Genomic DNA, 19,675 nt, shown 5'->3' on the forward strand with positions numbered 1-19,675 from the left:
ATAGAGGAGAGGCTCAGTGTATAGTGGGTCTCTTGCCACCCAGCAGTCAGCCTCTAGTTCTTCATGGTGGCCCAAAGGTGGCGGGTATGGCTGACTGCCACAGGATGACTGTGTTGCGGCTGCTTCCAGGATAACAGGCATTCACTGCGAGAATCTTCTGGTCATGGTCGCAGAACAACTGGCCGTTGAGAAAGTGGAAGCCCTTGCGGTTATGAACATCTCCCCACTAATATGGGACCGCACAGCCACGGACATGTATTCAATTGCACCTTACATCATTGGGAATCCTGACAGCCTGGTAAATGCACATGTTCTGTCCTCCTGCTTCTCTTTCACTAGTGAGAAGATGATGGCCTCACCTCTCCTCAACAGGACCTCTGTGACCACCCTGATACCGGGATCAAAGACAAACTGCGAGATGTTTATGCGGACTTCTCCTGCTTGGAAGGATGCATTGGCTTAGAGATTGAGGGAATTAATCTGTGGCTACAGGTCAGGTTGTCGGGCGTGGCACAGTTCAGTGACCACCCCCTTGTTGAAACGCAGGTGCCTCATACTGCTCCTGGCTGAGGTAAAAGTAGCAGAAAAGTGCTCCCTAACGAGCCTTCTATTGATAGCCTCCTCCTCCTCCCATTCTGGTCGGCTTCCCCACTCTGCTGCCTGTGCTCCATTTCCACATCATGCTGCAGCCCACGAGGGACTGCAACTGAATTCCCCCATTACTGAAGCTGGCTTTCTCTTGACAGATGAACAACCTTTGTCAGGATCCATCAGGAGTTAGCAAAACTCCTCCAGTAACACAACAGTACTTCCAATAACTCTTTACAACAATAGTAAGACAAATGCACCTCACCTGGAAGCCCCATGGGTAGCTCTTTAAATAATGCTGGGGGGGTCGGAGGAGGGAGAATGGGTTTCCTTGGTACAGCTGAATGCTTGTTTAGCTGGGAGTGATTGGGGAGGGCATCAACAGGGCCAACGTGGTCCAAAGTGTCAGATCAGGTGCCAATGCCCACTATGCATGCTTCCAGCAAGAATAGCATTTCATGTTTTGTTAACCTCAGGAGGATCGAGGAGTGGAAACAACACAACTTCAGGTACAATTAATGGTTACTTTATTGCAAGTCTTTAGTTTAGTTGATGGCATGTGTGTGTGCAAAGATAATACATCCACCAAACATAATCATCAGTTCAGAATTACTGTATCAAAGCATAATAAAAGAATTTCATGATTATAGTGTTTGCTTGGAAAGTTTGCTTTTACAGTTCATTTAGCAAGATGGCATCCAGCATTGTATATAACATGGATGACACATAGCACAAAGACAAATTAACAATTGTATTTAAACACTAAGTTGCTGCTATTCTGATTATTTACCTTTTTGGATGCTATAGTTATTGCTATTACTGCACTACTTATACTCCACAACTAAAACAAGGACTCAGCTCTTTCTATTTATTTCATTTTTGGTTTGTTCCTTTCCCTGCAAGAAACTTGCTCAAAAACTACTTAACATTTAACTTTAATAAATTTGACCATTATTAAATGTTAAAAGTTCCCCTTTTGTGACACCCTTTTGATTATTTCCACCCCTTTAAATTCACTTACAATGTTCTTCTCCAGCTGCTTGTGTCTCCTAGACTCATCCAAATGTGAATCTGAAGCTACCTTAACAAGGTTGGCCAATAGGTGTCGGCCGCAAACAGCACACTTCCATTTGAGTCCGTCTAAAGCTACCAATAGCATTCAGGTCTAAGTCCACGCTGATTGAGGAAAATCAGGGCTACTGAGCAAAATTTAGTTGAGAGTCTTCGTATAACACATGAAGCTCTGTCATTGCACGTGACGCCAAGCAGACTAAAATATTAGCAGTTACTTCACTCTGTGTGCGGTGAGGTACAGGGTGGATGCCAAATATAATGGACTTCTCTAAACCTGAAAATCGGCGTACACTATCCAAAATAAAAGGGGCATTAAGTATTTCATTTGCTTCTGCGAAACGTGCATCTAGATTCAGTGTTGTGAACGCACGCTCCAGCAGTGGTTTGTAAATACAGCATGCTTTCCCTGTGCTGCACAGAATAGCTATCTGTTTTGTCGTGTAGCCTTTCTTAAGGTAACGTTTTATTTTGTTCCCTATGTACTTGGCAATCTCTTTTTGTGTCATTTTTTCTTGCTCATCAAACTTCCCCGTAAAAGAATGGGCACAATTAGCTTCTTGAAATAGTTTTGTCAGAAACTCACGTTTCTCTTTGTTACTTTGTAACTTAAGAATCTCACCCATGTGCAACTGGGCAAATTTATGTATTTCCCTGCCATTCCGGACTCCTCTTGTCAATTCCTCTCTGGGATCCTGGTCTTGAACCTTGGGTAATCCAATTTGAGAAGTATGGGACATCTGGAAGTAATCCATGAAAATCCAGAAGACTCCTGGCCCATTAGGATGTGTTTCTTTCGCTGTTCTGATTGCTTCAGCTTTAGAGTACCAGTCACCATGCTCCAGGCGGAAGTTTTGAGCCTCATCAACGACAATGTGTTTCACCTCTGGGTAGTTATAACTCATGAAGGTCTTCCTTGTAATGCAGGTCGCATTAGTTTTTTGGCTAAAATATAAATTACAGTTTAGCGTAAAATATCACACAAAAACAGCTTATCTATGACAAAAAACATGTCAAAAGCGATACTTGGTGATCAGCTTTACAAATCTGGGTGTACAGCCTGACATGTGTCCAGCTGTTTCAACCCCATTTTGGGAAGGGGTGTCTGCTGTGGCTCAGTCTCTTGCCTCAGTCAGAAAATTGTGGGTTCAAATCCTACTCCAAGACTTGAACACAAAATCTAGGCTGACACTCCAATGTAGTAATGAAGGAGCGATGCACTGTCAGAGGTACCATCTTTTGAAAGAGGTGTTAAATTAATTCCCTGTCTGCCCTCTTAGATGAACATAAATCACCCTATACTACTAATTTGAAGAACAGCAGGGCAGTTCTCCCTGGTAGCCTGGTCAATAGTTATTTCTCACCAACATCTAAAACAAATTTTCTGGTCATCATCACATTGCTGTTTGTGGGAGCTTGCTGTGCACAAACTGGCTGCTGTGTTTCCTACATAACAACAGTGACTACACTTCAAAAATACTTTATTAGCTATGATGCACTTTAGAATTTCCGGAAGTTGTGAAAGGTGTGAAAATAAGGCAAGTTCTTTTACCTTTTCCCAATGAGAAATGAGTGGCTGTATTGTGATAAAAATAATAAGTTCTATCAAATTCAAGAGGGTGTGATGGAGGGAGATTTACAGTATTTTTAATGGAATATTGGAGGAATTTAATGAAATGGGGTAATATTAGGATTTGTGTCAATGATAACTGAACTAAAGACAAAATAGGCAATGGAATTGGAAAAGGCTCCCACCCATCACTTTCCTCTATCACCCATGACCCAAACTATAATACACGAGTGCATTTATGTTTTTTTTTAAAAAAAGGTAAATTTTACCTCATAAAAGTCCTCAATGGTCTATTTTCACAAATGTAAAGCACCTCATCTGGGTTACAGTGGAAAGTATTGATAATCCTTTCAATGAGTTGCCCGGCTATAACTGTTTTGCCAGTTCCTGGAAGGCCATGTACAAAGAGTTTTTTGCATTTCTCAATATTGTGCTTTGAATAAAGAATCTGAAATTGTTCCAGTGTTAGCAGATTGAGAAATTCACAGCCAAGCTGGTCACTTAGGAAGGATTTGAAATTCAATACAACAATAGTAAGCGCATTCAGCAGTGCTTTGATATCTTTTCCTTTTAAGGAGCTATAAGCATGTGGGTACTGAATGTGTAACTTCCTCCCAGCCTCCTGCACATTGTCCAGTCCACATGTTGATGTATTCCCATCTTCGGCTGATTGATAGATGGTACACCAAAGTATTTTGGGAATTATACCAAGTTTTCCTGCATAGCCACCTGGATTCACCAGTTTTTGTTTGATGAATAATGCTGTGTTTTTTGAGTACTTGACCACTCCATCACTTTCCTGTCTGACGATTGTATACAATACTGGAGTGCTTTTTGTGGCCACCAACAGTGCATCACATATCACATCCTTGTTCTTTGGCAGGCCAATGTCAACAGCCCAGCTTCTGGAGAAAACTAGAACACCCTCACTTCCTTCAGGTTTCATTTGAGGCAGCAGATTCCCCAGAGCTGGATATTCTTTAAACAATTCCTTATACAAGTTGTCGGGTACTACATCAATTCCACTGGAGGAACTAAATTCCACTGTAAAAAAAGTTATCAAAATAGTAAAGATCATTTTTATTTTTTATAGTTAGAGATACAGCACTGGAACAGGCCCACCGAGTCTGTGCCAACCAACAACCACCCATTTATACTAACCCTACAGTAATCCCATATTCCCTACCACCTACCTACACTAGAGGCAATTTACAATGGCCAATTTACCTATCAACCTGCAAGTGTTTGGCTGTGGGAGGAAACCCACGCGGTCACAGGGAGAACTTGCAAACTCCATACAGGCAGTACCCAGAATCGAACCCGGGTCCTTGGAGCTGTGAGGCTGCAGTGCTAACCACTGCGCTGCATTTTAAAAATTCATTCATGGGATGTAGGTGTCGCTGGTTAGGACAGCATTTATTGCCTTTCCCGAATTGCCCTTGAGAAGGTGGCGGTGAGCCGCCTTCTTGAATCGCCACAGAATTCCCAGCCTCTGACCTGCTTTTGCAGCCACGGTATTTACATGGCTGGTCCAGTTAGGTTTCTGGTTCAATGCTAACCCCCAGGATGTTGATGGCAGGCGATTCAGCAGTGGTAATGCTGTTGAATGCCAGGGGAACATGGCTAGATTTTGTCCTGTTAGAGATGGTCATTGCCTGGTACTTGTGTGGCGCAAATGTTACTTGCCACTTATCAGCCCAAGCCTGAATGTTGTTCAGGTTTTGCTGCATGTGGGCATGGACTGCTTCAGTATCTGAGGAGTTGTGAATGGTACTGAACACTGTGCAATCATCAGAAAACATCCCCACTTTTATTTTATTTTATTTAGAGATACAGCACTGAAACAGGTCCTTCGGCCCACCGGTTCTGTGCCGACCATCAACCACCCATTTATACTAATCCTACACTAATCCCATACTCCTACCACATCCCCACCTTCCCTATATTTCCCTACCACCTACCTATACTAGGGGCAATTTATAATGGCCAATTTACCGATCAACCTGCAAGTCTTTTGCTGTGGGAGGAAACCGGAGCACCCGGCGAAAACCCACACAGTCACAGGGAGAACTTGCAAACTCCACACAGGCAGTCCCTAGAATTGAACCCGGGTCGCTGGAGCTGTGAGGCTGCGGTGCTAACCACTGCGCCACTGTGACCTTATGTTGGAGGGATGAAGCAGTTGAAGATGGCTGGGCCTAGGACAGTACCCTGAGGAACTCCTGCAGTGTTGTCCCGGGGCTGAGATGATTGACCTTCAACAATCACAACCATCTTCCTTTGTGCTAGATATGACTCCAACCACAGGAGAGATTTTCCCCGATTCCCATTGACTTCAGTTTATCCAGGGCTCCTTGATGCCACACTTGGCCAAATGCTGCCTTGATGTCAAGGGCAGTCACTCTCACCTCACCTGTTAAATTCAGCTCTTTTGTCCATGTTTGGACCAAGGCTGTAATGTGGTCTGGAGTTGAGTGGCCCTGGTGAAACCCAAACTGAGCATCGTTGAGCAGGTTATTGCTGAGTAAGTGCTGCTTGTTAGCACTGTCAATGACTCCTTCCAGCACTTTGCTGATGTTTGAGAGTTGACTGATGGGGCAGTAATTTGTCGGATTGGATTTGTCCTGCTTTTTGTGGACAGGACATACCTGGGCAATTTTCCACATTATCGAGTAGATACTGAATCATTAAGCCAATGATGGAGTTATTGAACAACATCTGAACAGTGCACTCACATCATTAATAATGTGTAAATCACCCAGCAATTTGTGACAAGGAAGGAGTATCCTGAGAATTGCAATTTCCCACAAGTTGGATGATTTATGCCGATCTGCACAGAAAGGACAGCTTTTAATCAACCTCCCTGTGAGTTTCATGAAGTTGCTGCATTTGCACATTAATTGCCCATTAAAGTCACAATGGAAGGTTCAGTCTAGTAATTAATAGCATAAGTACTCAACAATGTGATAATTGTTAATGACTGTCAATCAATCTCTGTGCCCCAGGAAGTGAGCAAGTGGAAGCCTGAAATCTCATTCCTTCAGGTAGTGAATGTTTGTTGGAGATTTTTTAAATGCCAAATTTTATTAAAATTTTCTCTTTTCCCTCTCTTAATCCAATCTTACTTACCCTCTTTATTTTTCTTTCTGTACCTGATTTGTGAATGGTTGTTGGAGATTTAAAAAATGCCAAATTTTAATATCAAAATATGTTTTCTTACTTTTCCCTTTTGTGTCCTTTTTGTCTCTCTTAATCTAATCTTACTTTCCCTCTTTATTTTTCTTTCTGTACCTGATTTGACACTGAACTCACCCACTCTAATTTACCCTCCTTCTATGTCTTTCCTGTTCATTACTCAATCCTTAAATCTCACTGGTTAAGGAGATACACCGTTGGTCCCACCATTCACCAAGGTCCCTGATGCTCTGTTGAGCTTGCTGCATTGTTATCAGCTTGCAGTTCCAGAAACTTACAGGGCACAAGAATTATGAGCTGAAAGGTGCAGGAAAAGGTCTAACCAACATGGAACACAGTGAGATGCCCCAATCCGTAAAACTGGCCCAATGTATTTAATAAGATGCCCAATTTTAATCAGTAATTTACAGAGTTACATCATGATATGCTGCAGTGAAACAACACGTTTCTTGTTTCAACTCTTCAGGCACATTCAGAAAGTCCATCTAATACCTGCCACCTCTACCTTAGTCTTCCTTCATTGACAATCCTGTCCCTCATTACCAAATGACTGACAAAAAGTGTGATTTCCTCTTTCATGTGAAAGACTTTGCCCTGAAACAATTCTCAACTCTTTATAAAGCCCAAGCCTGTCTAGGATTTGAATAATGCTCTTTCAGAAGATTCTCACCCTGAAATAGAAGGGAAAAATTATCATCTTCAGCAACAACACAGGCATTGGGTCAGGACAAAACGTCAGCCCAGCTGACCCTGTAAAGTCCTCCTCACCAACAGAAATGAGTTGGGCGAGCTATCCTACAGACTAGTCTCACAACAGCCTGATACAGTTACACTCAGTAACATTCATCAGCTAACAATCCCTGACTTCTTCATCACTGACCTGTCCCACTTTGTTTTTTGTTTTAAACTTCATTCTTGTGATGTGAGCATCACTGGCAAGGCCATCATTTATTGCCCATCCCTAACTGCCCTTGATAATGAATGCTGGCCATGCCAGTGAAGCTCACATCGCAAGAATGAATTAAAAAAAAAGGGACAGGTTGATAATACAGATGTCTGACTTACCCTCTGGGAGAGCAGTGGACAGGAGCAGACCTGCGGGAGGAGCACGGAGCGGGCAGCAGTTAAATAAAGCCCGAGGATCATGGCCTACAGAACTTACCTTCCAGGAGAGCAGCGAACAGTAATATCACAGGAAAGCTGTAAGGTGACTGGTTGGCGAGAAACTGCTGTTAGGCAGTATCTGTAAATAGCTAGGTGGGTGCGTGTGTAAACAGCTACAAGTCAGAAAAAAACTTAAAATTAAAATCTATATAACTATCTTCTAATTAATTAAGGCACACAAGCAGAAGGGAAAAGCTGCTGAGTCTACTGTTCAGTTTCACTTTGAAGCAGTAAGGTTTATTACTGAGATTACTACTTCTATTGGTAACATTTTAGTATTGGTAGGGTATATTAATAGTGGTAGGGTAGATTAGTTTTGGTAAGTGGATATCACAGGGAAGCAAGTAGGTGATTGGCCGGCTGAGACTTTGGTGATACAAATCGCACAAGAAGGGAGAGAGCGTGGTGAGGCACAGGGAGCTAGTCAGGTGGGTATTTTCTTACTTTATTTTCCTTTTTCTCTAACATTTAAGTCTATCTACTAAGTAGAAGCTAAAATACCAGTCTTCTTCTTCAAATAAATAAAAGATAAAATAAAATAATTAAAATACCTAAAACACACACCCCTGTGTAATTAAGAGGTATAACTTTAGTTGGAGGTTTAGTTTAGAGTTTAGAGATACAGCACTGAAACAGGCCCTTCGGCCCACCGAGTCTGTGCCGACCATCAACCACCCATTTATACTAATCCTACACTAATCCCATATCCCCACCTGTCCCTATATTCCCCTACCACCTACCTATACTAGGGGCAATTTATAATGGCCAATTAACCTATCAACCTGCAAGTCTTTGGCATGTGGGAAGAAACCGGAGCACCCGGAGGAAACCCACGCAGACACAGGGAGAACTTGCAAACTCCACACAGGCAGTACCCAGAATTGAACCCGGGTCGCTGGAGCTGTGAGGCTGCGGTGCTAACCACTGCGCCACTGTGCCAGTAAAAGCATTTAATAAGCACAGTAAATTCTACTATATATAGGAATTATTCTAAGTTAATTAGAAAGTAATTAAAATAAATTAACTAATAGCAGAAGTAACAATGGGAGGACAGGTGTTATGTTGCAGCTGTGGTATGCCAAGGCAATCCAGGACAAACACATCGGCAGAAAGTGTAAGAAGCTAGAGGAGTTCCAGATCTGGATTATTTATCTGGAAGCCGAACTGCAAACACTGCACAACATAAGGGAGGGGGAGAAATACCTGGACACTTTGTTCCTTAGGACAGTCACACATCTGTTTTGGTTGGCAGTGAGGGACAGGAGGATGTGACCGTGAGTGAGGCAGTTAAAGGGACCAAGCAGACAGTAGTGGAGGAGCCTCAGACTTTGCAATTATCAAACAAGTTTGAGGTGCTCTCAACCTGTGTGGACGAAAGCAAGGTCTGCAGGGTGGATGGGCAGACTGGCCATGGCACTGTGGTACAGGAAGCCATTCAAGTCAGGGGAGCAAAAAGGAATGTAGTGGTAGTATGGGATAGTATAGTGAGGGGGATCGACACTGTTCTGTGCAGCCAAGAGCGTGAGTCCAGAAGGCTGTGTTGCCTGCCCAGTACCAGGGTTCGGGACATCTGCTCAGAGCTGGACAGGAACTTGGAGCGGGAGGTGGGGGGAAATCCAATTGCCATGGTCCATGTAGGTACCAACGATATAGGTAGGACTACGAAAGATGTTCTGCTTAGACAGTATGAAGAGTTAGGCACCAAATTAAATAGCAAAACCTCAATCTCTGGATTATTACCTGAGCCACGTGCCAATTGACAGAGGGCACAAAAGATTAGTGAAATGAATATGTGGCTCAAAGACTGGTGTGGGAGAAGTGGGTTTTGGTTCCTGGGGCACTGGCACCAGTACTGGCAAAAGTGGTGGCTGTACTGTTGGGACGGTCTGTACCTGAACCGTGCTGGGACCAGTGTTCTAGCAAACCGTATAACTAGGGAAGTAGACAGGGCTTTAAACTAAACATGGGGAGGAGGGGTGGGGGGGCTGTTGAAGGATCAAGCTTGGGTAGATGTAGCAAATCAAGGTGTACAGTCAAGGCAGGAGAGCAGAATAGTAATATGGAAAAAGGTCAGAGAATGGCAGGAAGGGAGAGTAAAAAAGCTAAGAACAAACCAACAAATTGAGACGAGATGTTACAAAACTAAGGGCTCTGTATCTGAATGCACCTAGCATTCACAACAAAGTAGACAAACTGACAGCGCACACTGAAGTAAATAAATATGATCTGATAGCCATTGCAGAGATGTGGCTGCAGGATGACAAGGATTGGTTACTGAATATTGATGGGGTATACGACAATGAAGAAGAATAGGTGGAGGGGTAGCACTGTTAATCAAGGATGGCATGGTATACTAGGATGGTGTAAAAGTTAGAGATGACTTTGGTTCAGGAGATCAGGATGTAGAATCGGTTTGGGTGGAGATGAGGAATAGTTGGGGAAAGAAGTCACTTGTGGGAGTGGTCTACAGGTCCCCTAACAGTAACCACAATGTAGGACGAAGTATACAAGAAGAAATACTGGGTACTCGTTATAAAGGGATGGCAATAACCATGGGTGATTTTAATCTACATATAAACTGGAAAAATCAGATTGACAATAGTAGCCTGGATGAGGAGTTCATAGAATGCTTTTGAGATAGATTCTTAGAGCAGCATGTTCTGGAACCAACCAGAGAACAGGTTATATTAGACTTGGTATGATATAATGTGACAGGATTAATTAATGACCTCAGAATAAAGCCACCTTTAGGTAGCAGCGATATTTACATCCAGTTTGAAAGAGAGAAGAGTGGGTCTAAGACGAGTATTCAAAACTTAAATAAAGGCAACTATGTGGGCATGAAAGCTGTGCTAACTGAAGTGAACTGGGTTACGAGGCTAGGCGATAGATCACTAGAGAAGCAGTGGCAGACATTTAAGGGGATATTTCAGAATACTCACAATAAGTATATTCTTACGAAAGAAAAATTCTAAAGGAAGGACCCACCATCTGTGGTTAAGTAAAGAAGATAAGGAAAGCATCAAACTCAAGGAAAAAGCATATAATTGCGCAAAGATGAGCGGCAGGTCAGATGATTGGTCAGAATGTAAAGAAAGATAGAGACTAACTAAAAGGTAAATCAGGAAAAAGAAATTAGAGTATGAGAGGAAGCTAGCTAGAAATGTAAAAATGGACAGCAAGAGTTTCTACATGTATTTAAAAAGGAAAAGATTAAGTAAAGTGAGAGTGTTGGTCCTCTAGAGAGTGAGAATGGGGAGATAAAAGTATATAAGGAAATGGCAGATGAAATAAACAAATATTTTGCTTCTGTCTTCACTATAGAGGGGAGGCAGTGGCATAGTGGTATTGTAACTGAACTAGTAACCTAAAGACCCAGGGTATTTCTCCAGGGACATGGGTTAGAATCCTACCACAGCAGAAGGTGGAATTTGAATTCAATTAATAAATCTGGAATTAAAAGCTAGTCTAATGATGGCCATGAAACCATTGTCGATTGTTGTAAAAACCCATTTGGTTCACTGATGTCCTTTAGGGAAGGAAATCAGCTGTCCTTACCTGGTCTGGCCTGCATGTGACTCCAGACCCACAGCAATGTGGTTGACTCTTAACTGCCCTCTGAAATGGCCTAACAAGCCACTCGGTTGTATCGAACTACTATCAAATCAATAAAACAGAATGAAACCAGACGGACCACCCGGCATCGACCGAGGCACCGAAAACGACAACAGCAAACCCAGCCCTGTTGACCCTGCAAAGTCCTCCATACCAACATCTGGGAACTTGTGCCAAAGTTGGAAGAGCTGTCCCCCAGACTAGTCAAGCCACAGCCTGATATAGTCATACTCTCAGAATCATACCTTACAGACAATGTCCCAGACACTGCCATCACCATCCCCGGGTATGTCCAGTCCCATCAGCAGGACAGACCCACCAGAGGTGGTGGCATAGTGGTATACAGTAGAGAGGGAGTTGCCCTGGGAGCCCTCAGCATCAACTCCGGACCCCATGAAGTCTCATGGCATCAGGTCAAACATGGGCAAGGTAACCTCCTGCTGATTAGCCCTCACTCAGCTGATGACTCAGTACTCCTCCATGTTGATCACCACTTGGAGGAAGCACTGAGGGTGGCAAGGGTGCAGAATGTACTCTGGGTGGGGGACTTCAATATCCATCACCAAGAGTGGCTTGGTAGCACCACTGAGTTCTAAAGGACATAACTGCTAGACTGGGTATGTGGCAGGTGGTGAGGGAACCAACATGAGGGAAAAACATACTTGACCTCATCCTCACCAATCTGCTGGACGCAAATGCAACTGTCCATGACAGTATTGGTAGGAATGACCACAGCACAGTCCTTGTGGAGACGAAGTCCCGCCTTCACAGAGAATACCCTCCATCGTGATGTGTGGCACTACTACCATGCTAAATGGGACAGTTTTTGAACAGATCTAGCAATGCAAAACTGGACATCCATGAGGCGCTGTGGGCCATCAGCAGCAGAACTGTACTCAACCACAATCTGTAACCTCATGGTCCTGCATATTCCCCACTCAACCGTTACCATGAAGCCAGGAGACCAACCCTGGTTGAATGAAGAGTGCAGGAGGGCATGCCAGGAGCAGCACCAGGCATTCCTCAAAATGAGGCCTCAACCTGGTGAAGCTACAACACAGGACTACTTGTGTGCCAAACTGCATAAGCAGCATGCGATAGAGCTAAGCGATCCCATATCCAATGGATCAGATCTAGACTCTGCAGTCCTGCCACATCCAGCCATGGATGGGGGTGGAAATTAAACAACTAACTGGAGGAGGTGGCTTGACAAGTATCCCCATCCTCAATAATGGGGGAGCCCGGCACATTAGTGCGAAAGGTAAAGCTGAAGCATTTGCAACAATCTTCAGCCAGAAGTGCTGAGCTGATGACCCATCTTGGCCTCCTCCTGAAGTCCCCAGCATCACAGATGCCAGACTTCAGCAAATTCAATTCACTCTGGGCGATATCAAGAAACGACTGGATACTGCAAAGGCTATGGGCCTTGACAATACTCCAGTAATGAGGCACCCCTAGCCAAGCTGTTCCAGTATAGTTACAACACTGGCATCTATATGGCAATGTGGAAAATTGCCCAGGTGTGTCCTGTTCACAAAAGCAGGACAAGTCCAACCCGGCCAATTACTATCCCATCAGCCTACTCTCAAATCATCAGTAAAGAGATGAAGGTGTCATCAACAGTGATCTCAAGCGGCACTTGTTTAGCAATAACCTGCTCTGTGACGCTCAGTTTGGGATCCGCCAGGGCCATTTAGGTCCTTACCTCATTACAGCCTTGGTTCAAACATGGACAAAAGAACTGAACTCAACAGGTGAGGTGAAAATGACTGCCCTTGACATCAAGGCAGCATTTGACCGAGTATAGCATCAAGGAGCCCTAGCAAAACTGAAGTCAATGGGAATCAGGGGGAAAACCCTCCGCTGGCTGGAGTCATACCTAGTGCAAAGGAAGATGGTTGTGGCTGTTGGAGGTCAATCACCTGAGCTCCAGGACATCACTGCAGGAATTCCTCAGGGTAGTGTCCTAGGCCCAACCATCTTCGGCTGCTTCATTCATAAGGTCAGAAGTGGGGATGTTCGCTGACGATTGCACAATGTTCAGCACCATTCGCGACTCCTCAGATACTGAAGCAGTTTGTGTAGAAATGCAGCAAGACCTGGACAATATCCAGGCTTGGGCTGATAAGTGGCAAGTAACATTCGCACCACACAAGTGCCAGGCAATGATCATCTCAAACAAGAGAGAATATAGCCATCTCCCCTTTACATTCAATGGCATTACCATCGCTGAATCCCCCACTATCAATATCCTAGGGGGTTATCATTGACCAGAAACTAAACTGCTAAACTGGCGTAGCCATATAAATACCATGGCTACAAGAGTAGGTCAGAGGCTCGGAATCTTGCGGCGAGTAATTCACCTCCTGACTCCCCAAAGCCTGTCCACCATCTACAAGGCACAAGTCAGGAGTGTAATGGAATACTCTCCATTTGTCTGGATGGGTGCAGCTCCAACAACACTCAAGAATAAAGCAGCCTGCTTGATGGGCACCCCATCCACAAACATTCACCACCAACGCACAGTGGTAGCAGTGTGTACCATCTACAAGATTCACTGCAGCAATGCACCAAGGCTCCTTAAGCAGCACGTTCCAAACCCGCAACCTCTACCACCTAGAAGGACAAGGGCAGCAGATGCTTGGGAACACCACCACCTGCATGTTCCCCTCCAAGTCACACACCATTCTGACTTGGAACTATATCGCCGTTCCTTCACTGTCGTTGGTTCAAAATCCTGGAACTCCCTTCCTAACAGCGCTGTGGGTGTACCTACCTCACATGGACTGCAGCGGTTTAAGAAGGCAGCTCACCACCACCTTCTCAAGGGTAATTGGGGATGGGCAATAAATGCTGGCCTGGCCAGTGATGCCCACATCCCATGAATGAATTAAAAAAAACAAAAAATTCCTGTAATAGCTGTAAATCAGGAGGTGGAAGGAAGAGAGGAACTTGTTGAAATTACAATCAACAGGGAAGCAGTACTGAGCAAACTGATGGAACTGCAGGCTGACAACTCCTCGGGTTCTGATGGACTTCATCCTAGGGTCTTAAAAGGTGGTTAATGAGGCAGTAGATGCGTTGGTGTTAATTTTTCAAAATTCGCTAGATTCTGGAAAGGTTCTGTCAGACTGGAAAGTAGCAAATATAACCCCTCTATTCAAGAAGTGGGGGGGTGGGGGTGACGGGAAGATGGAGAAGACAGTTAACTATAGGCCAGTTAGCTTGACATTTGTCGTGGGGAAGATGTTAGAATTGAGCATTAAGGAGGTAGAAAAACTCAAGGTAAATCGAGAATAGTCAGCATGATTGTGTGAAAGGGAAATCATGTTTAACCAATTTATTGGAGTTCTTCGAAGGGGTAACATGCACCGTGGATGAAGGGGAGCCCGTTGACGTACTGTACTTGGATTTCCAGATGGCATTTGACAAGGTGCCACATATTGTGCAAAGTAGAAGCTTATGGTGTAGGGGGTAACATAATAGCATTGATAGAAGATTGGCTGGCTGGCATTTATGGTATGCATAAATGAAAGCAAAATACTGCAGATGCTGGAAATCTGAAATTAAAAAAAGTGCTGGAAAATACTCAGCAGGTCTGGCAGCATCTGTGGAGAGAGAAGCAAAGTTAACGTTTCAAGTCAGTGACCTTTCATTAGAACTGGCAGTGATTAGAAATATAATAGGTTTTAAGCAAATAAAGTGGGGATGGGGCAAAAGAGAACAAATGGGAAGGTGTTGATAGGACAGAGGGTGACAGAGAATAACTGACAAAGGAGGTCATGGGGCAAAGGCAAAGACAAAGTCTGTGTTAATGGTGTGGTGAAAGACAAAGCGTTAGTGCAGAGAGGGTGTTAAATGACAGAATAATGAAAGCCCTAGCCCCAAAAGCACAAATATGAAAAAGTGGGCAGGCACATGCTAAAAAAGTGAGTGAGGAAACCAACTAAAATAAAATGAAATTAAAATTAGCGTAATGATCAAAAAGTGTTGTAAGGGAAGTGAAATTTTCATAACTTCAAACCTTTAAAGAGCTGCTGTCGCAACTTGTCCAAACAGTCAGCACCTCCGATTGAAAACACCGACTTACACCATGGTGGTGCTGCAGTCACACTCAATTCATTCTTAAAATTCTTACAGAGTTCTTCCATCGCTGCAGGAAAGAGAAAAATCATACCTATCAAAAAAACATTTTGTCAGAAACCACCAACATTTCAATATGAATGACTTCTACTGCCAGTTATAATTATTTGTAGTGTTTAGTTGCTCAATATGGTGTAGGCATTCCTCTATTTTAGTTGCTGTTTTAGGTTAGAAAATCTGGAAGCTGCTCTACTGTAAAATCACTGTTCCTGTTTACAACATGTAAGGTAAGCTTTTCTAGATTTTGCCCAACTCTGATACTTACCAGGATCTTTAGCCAACATCAATCCAGCCCATTCATCATGCTTCACGCTCTTAATCTGGCCATTTTCTACCTTCCAGCAGTCAGGGTTGTCGGCAAACACTACACCGTAGAATGGCTTCATGTGCAAAATTAATAAAAAGCTGTGCGGTTCTGATTCCTTCATAACTCTGAAAACATTAAGGCTGTAGTCACATTTACTTGGAGTGGAGCGATTGTCCCAAGTGTCGGGTTCTTTTACAGTCCTGGATACCAATTCCTTAAAACTCACGGGATCTTTATAATCTTGCCCACATCCAACAACTTTTCTCGATTTGTCATTGACACCAATGAATAAAAGACCACCGCCTGTGTTCGCAAAGGCAGAAATGTACTTTGGAAGTGCCTCTTTTATCCTGTTTAAGACTTTGTCCCCGGAAAAGTCTTTAAATTCAATGTGCACGGACTCAGTGAAACTCAATATTTCACCATACTGAAACTCTGCTCTATGTAACATTCTGAGAGCTGATTCAAAATCCTCACGTTTAGGAGAAAAATGGGGTTTCTTCGCTCTTGGTTCAATGTTGGAATCTGAATCTTCTTCAGAGCTGTCACTGCTTCCTGTAGGCTTGGCTCTTCTACTAAAGAAATTCTCCACTTCAAGTGGAGTTATTTGAATAGTACGGCTGATTGATCGCTTGTAGATATTACATGCTATAGTACAAAGTTGTGGCAACGTTTCTGTTCTATTGCTCATTCCACCGCTCCAAGACTGCACAAAAATTAACATGGTTCCCTCTTGTCTGAATTCAAAGAACGATGTGTTTGCTGAACCTTTAACGAGCTCAGCCAACCCAGTTTCTATATCTAACCCAATTCCATGAATGTTATAGTCATAATTTTCATTCTGCACTTTCACAGTGATAATCCCACCCCCAGAGTTTAATAGAGCACATGCGCATGTAAGTATATTTTTGCATTGCATCCGTTTTAATCCTTTGTCTTTCATTACTTCCCTATGATTCTCCCCAAAGGTTGCTGTGTCTGCATCCAGCACCAAGTCAGCGTATTTAGTCTCTATCACACTATTCTTTAGTGCCATCCTGAAATAAAATAAAACAGAGAATGTTTTACCTGGGAACACACAAGCAGCAAAGCTGCAATAATATAAAAGCAAAATACTGCGGGTGCTGGAAATCTGAAACAAAAACAAGAAATGCTGGATTCACTCAGCAGGTCTGGCAGCATCTGTGGAAAGAGAAGCAGAGTTAACGTTTCGGGTCAGTGACCCTTCTTCGGAACTGCAAGTTGCAAGTTTTGCTCAGTCAAGGATCACACGCTAGCCATTATGTATTGTGGTCATACCACACAATATGCATGAAATTATAAGATGCAAATATTATATTGAAGATGTACTCTCCAATAGATCAGTAGATAAATGTCCTGGGGTATAACCTTGGCCCCCTGTCAGGCAAATCCACTTGCTAAGACTGAGGCACATGAACATTGAAACTTAAAATTGCCAGCTCCTGACTTGAAGGGCATTTGCATAGTACCAGACAGTATTGAAACAAATGAACCAGTCCCTGCCCCAATACACAGAAGAGACCTGGTAAAACCAGTCGGTCACGTAACCACCTGCTGGCCAACTAGGAGTTTTAAACTGGAAAAACAGAATTTGGACTCCGAATGCCATGTGCTCCTGGGACTGAAGGAAGATTTACCTCCTCTCCTGTCTGCCTTCCATACTTGGCACCAATGAAACGCAATAATTACCTACAAAAGGACTATACCATGAGCTCGAAGCATAGTAACAAGATATCGCCTCAAACTGTTCCACCTTGTATTTTCTTCTCTTTTCTGTCCCTATCTGCATGTGTATATTGTGTGTGCATGCTGGCGTGGGCGTGTCGCATATCCAGAGGCGTGAACCATATTAGAGTTTAACTAAGTTTAATAAATTTCACTTTTCTTCTTTAAACCAAATAAAGCCTGTTTGTGCTCATTTCTTTGCCTTATAATTGGAAAGCTGTGAACAAGGATTCACAAAGGGGGAGCTCAAAACACAGTGTGTTTAAAAATAAAACCCAGGTGAAGGTAGTAACAGACTCCTAGACACCTTTCTCACCTAGTCATAACACCCCCAACATTTTCTCCTCTATATACTGTCACTGCAGGCACAGGGTGAGTTCCCAGATGTATGCTGACAAGATCCAGTTTTACCTCTGTGCAGAGAAATGATGTAGTCACATCTGTCACAAATTCCTTCATCTAAAAATCAGGAACAATGAAGGTATTGTTTTAGTTCCCTCCTCCAAGTCTTTTCCCTTGACACTGATTTCATCCTCCTCCCCAGCCTCTCAATCAGATTGAAATCGACCATGGAAAATTGTGTCATTCTGTTCAATTCTATGAGCTGAGCTACAAATCCCCACAACCCAGCTGATTTCCATCCTCACAAAGCATGCTTCCAGTCCTACATCAGCTGCTGTAACCCTTTGCCAATGTTTTGCCATCCGTGGACTCAATTATTCTAATGCAGTCGTTTCTTTATCCGCACTCCATAAAGCTACAACTTGTCCAAAATGAAGCTACCTATACCCTGTCCCACACGAAGTCCCACTCACCTGTCACCCTGTGTCCTTGCTAAGCAGAGACAAATTCCCCAGCTTCAAATCCCTCCATGATCTCACTCAACCCTACCTCTGCACTTTGTCTGCACTTAGTACCTGTCCTGCTCCTAAGAAACACCCACTCCCTTCCTCCACCCTATTGTTAGTGGCAGAGCTCTCTGCAGCCTGGGTCTTGTACATTGCATCTCCTCCCGAACTCTCTCCTCCTTTAAGTACTCATCTTCATAAACAAGCCTTCAAACGCTCCTCCTAAAGTCTTTTCCAGGGCTCCGTAATTCTACCAATCTTACTTTATGAAAATTAAAGACAGAGCTGGTATAGATATTACAGTGTGTGCACATCATAGATTTGCTGAGTAAGGGAGGCGAATAAATTAATGAAACAAACTGGAATGGAATGGAGAAAACGGAAAGAAGCAAACTTACAGAAGTGAAGTTGAGCAGTGTAAGAATTAAGAAAGCTGCAGATGAATCACAATAGTTTTACCTTCTTACCTTTTTAGCTCTTACCTTCCGGGAGCGGAGCGGGCCCGTGGGAGAACGCCAGCAGCTGAGCCTAGAAATCGACCTGACGATGGAGGCCCAGTCTCTTACCTTCCGGGAGAGGATCTTCCAGCCCGCCGGAGATTTGAAAACAAAAAGCGCCAACAGTGACGTCAGAGGAGAGCTGCAAGGTGATTGGTTGGTGAGTCATTGCTGTTAGTGTATTTAAATATCTTTAAAAAAATAAGGGGAAAGTTTGCTTTTTGTTGAAAAAAAAAACCTCTGGTGATAAGGTGAGTACTACTAAAGTGTTTTTTTTTTAAGGACTTTAGATTGGAGTGGGTAGAACAAGGCCCTTAGTGTAATTAGTATTTTTTAACAAAGTGATTCATAACAACGCTTCGTCATCGCCGACGTCATCAGGATGCGCCGCGGTGCGCACATGCGCAGACGGTCTCCTGCCCTCTGCGCATGCGCTGCGGTCCTGCTTGCCAGGACCGTTTTGCGCACGCGCAGATGACGTCATCGCGTTACGTCGTCTTCCTCGGGCAACGCGCCAGGTTGGCCTCTGCGCATGCGTCAATCTTCGGATATTCACGCATGCGTCAAAGCTTCGGCACGACTTTTTGAAAGTGGAAGGAGGAGAGGTTTCGTCGGGCATTTTCTCGCATTTTATCTGAATTATTTAGTCGTTTTGGAGACTTGCTTCATTTTTATTTGACACAGGAGATTGTTCCAAGATAAGTTGCTCTGCCTTTGTAAGTTGCTTTGAAAACATTTCCATTGTCTGGGGCACCGCATGTTCTCCAGTCCCTGTTGTAAGCTGCTCTGAAAACATTTCCATTGTCTGGGGCACCGCATGTTCTCCAGTCCCTGTTGTGAGTTGCTCTGAAAACATTTCCATTGTCTGGGGCACCGCATGTTCTCCAGCCCCTGTTGTAAGTTGCTTTGAAAACATTTCCATTGTCTGGGG

General features: G+C 43.6%; 1 protein-coding gene across 1 annotated transcript; it reads right to left on the minus strand.

The window, feature by feature from the left end:
- Nucleotides 1-1,784: 1,784 nt before the first annotated feature.
- On the minus strand, nucleotides 1,785-18,781 carry LOC137346423 (schlafen family member 11-like). Its single transcript, XM_068009876.1, has 5 exons — nucleotides 18,730-18,781; nucleotides 15,612-16,690; nucleotides 15,228-15,356; nucleotides 3,499-4,273; nucleotides 1,785-2,604 (listed from the first exon to the last, which is right to left on the minus strand). Exons 2-5 carry the CDS (start codon nucleotides 16,687-16,689, stop codon nucleotides 1,785-1,787), a joined length of 2,802 nt encoding a protein of 933 aa, XP_067865977.1. The 5' UTR covers nucleotide 16,690; nucleotides 18,730-18,781.
- Nucleotides 18,782-19,675: the final 894 nt, after the last annotated feature.

This window comes from Heterodontus francisci, chromosome 30 (assembly GCF_036365525.1).
Source record: "Heterodontus francisci isolate sHetFra1 chromosome 30, sHetFra1.hap1, whole genome shotgun sequence".
In the NCBI taxonomy this organism is placed as follows: domain Eukaryota; kingdom Metazoa; phylum Chordata; class Chondrichthyes; order Heterodontiformes; family Heterodontidae; genus Heterodontus; species Heterodontus francisci.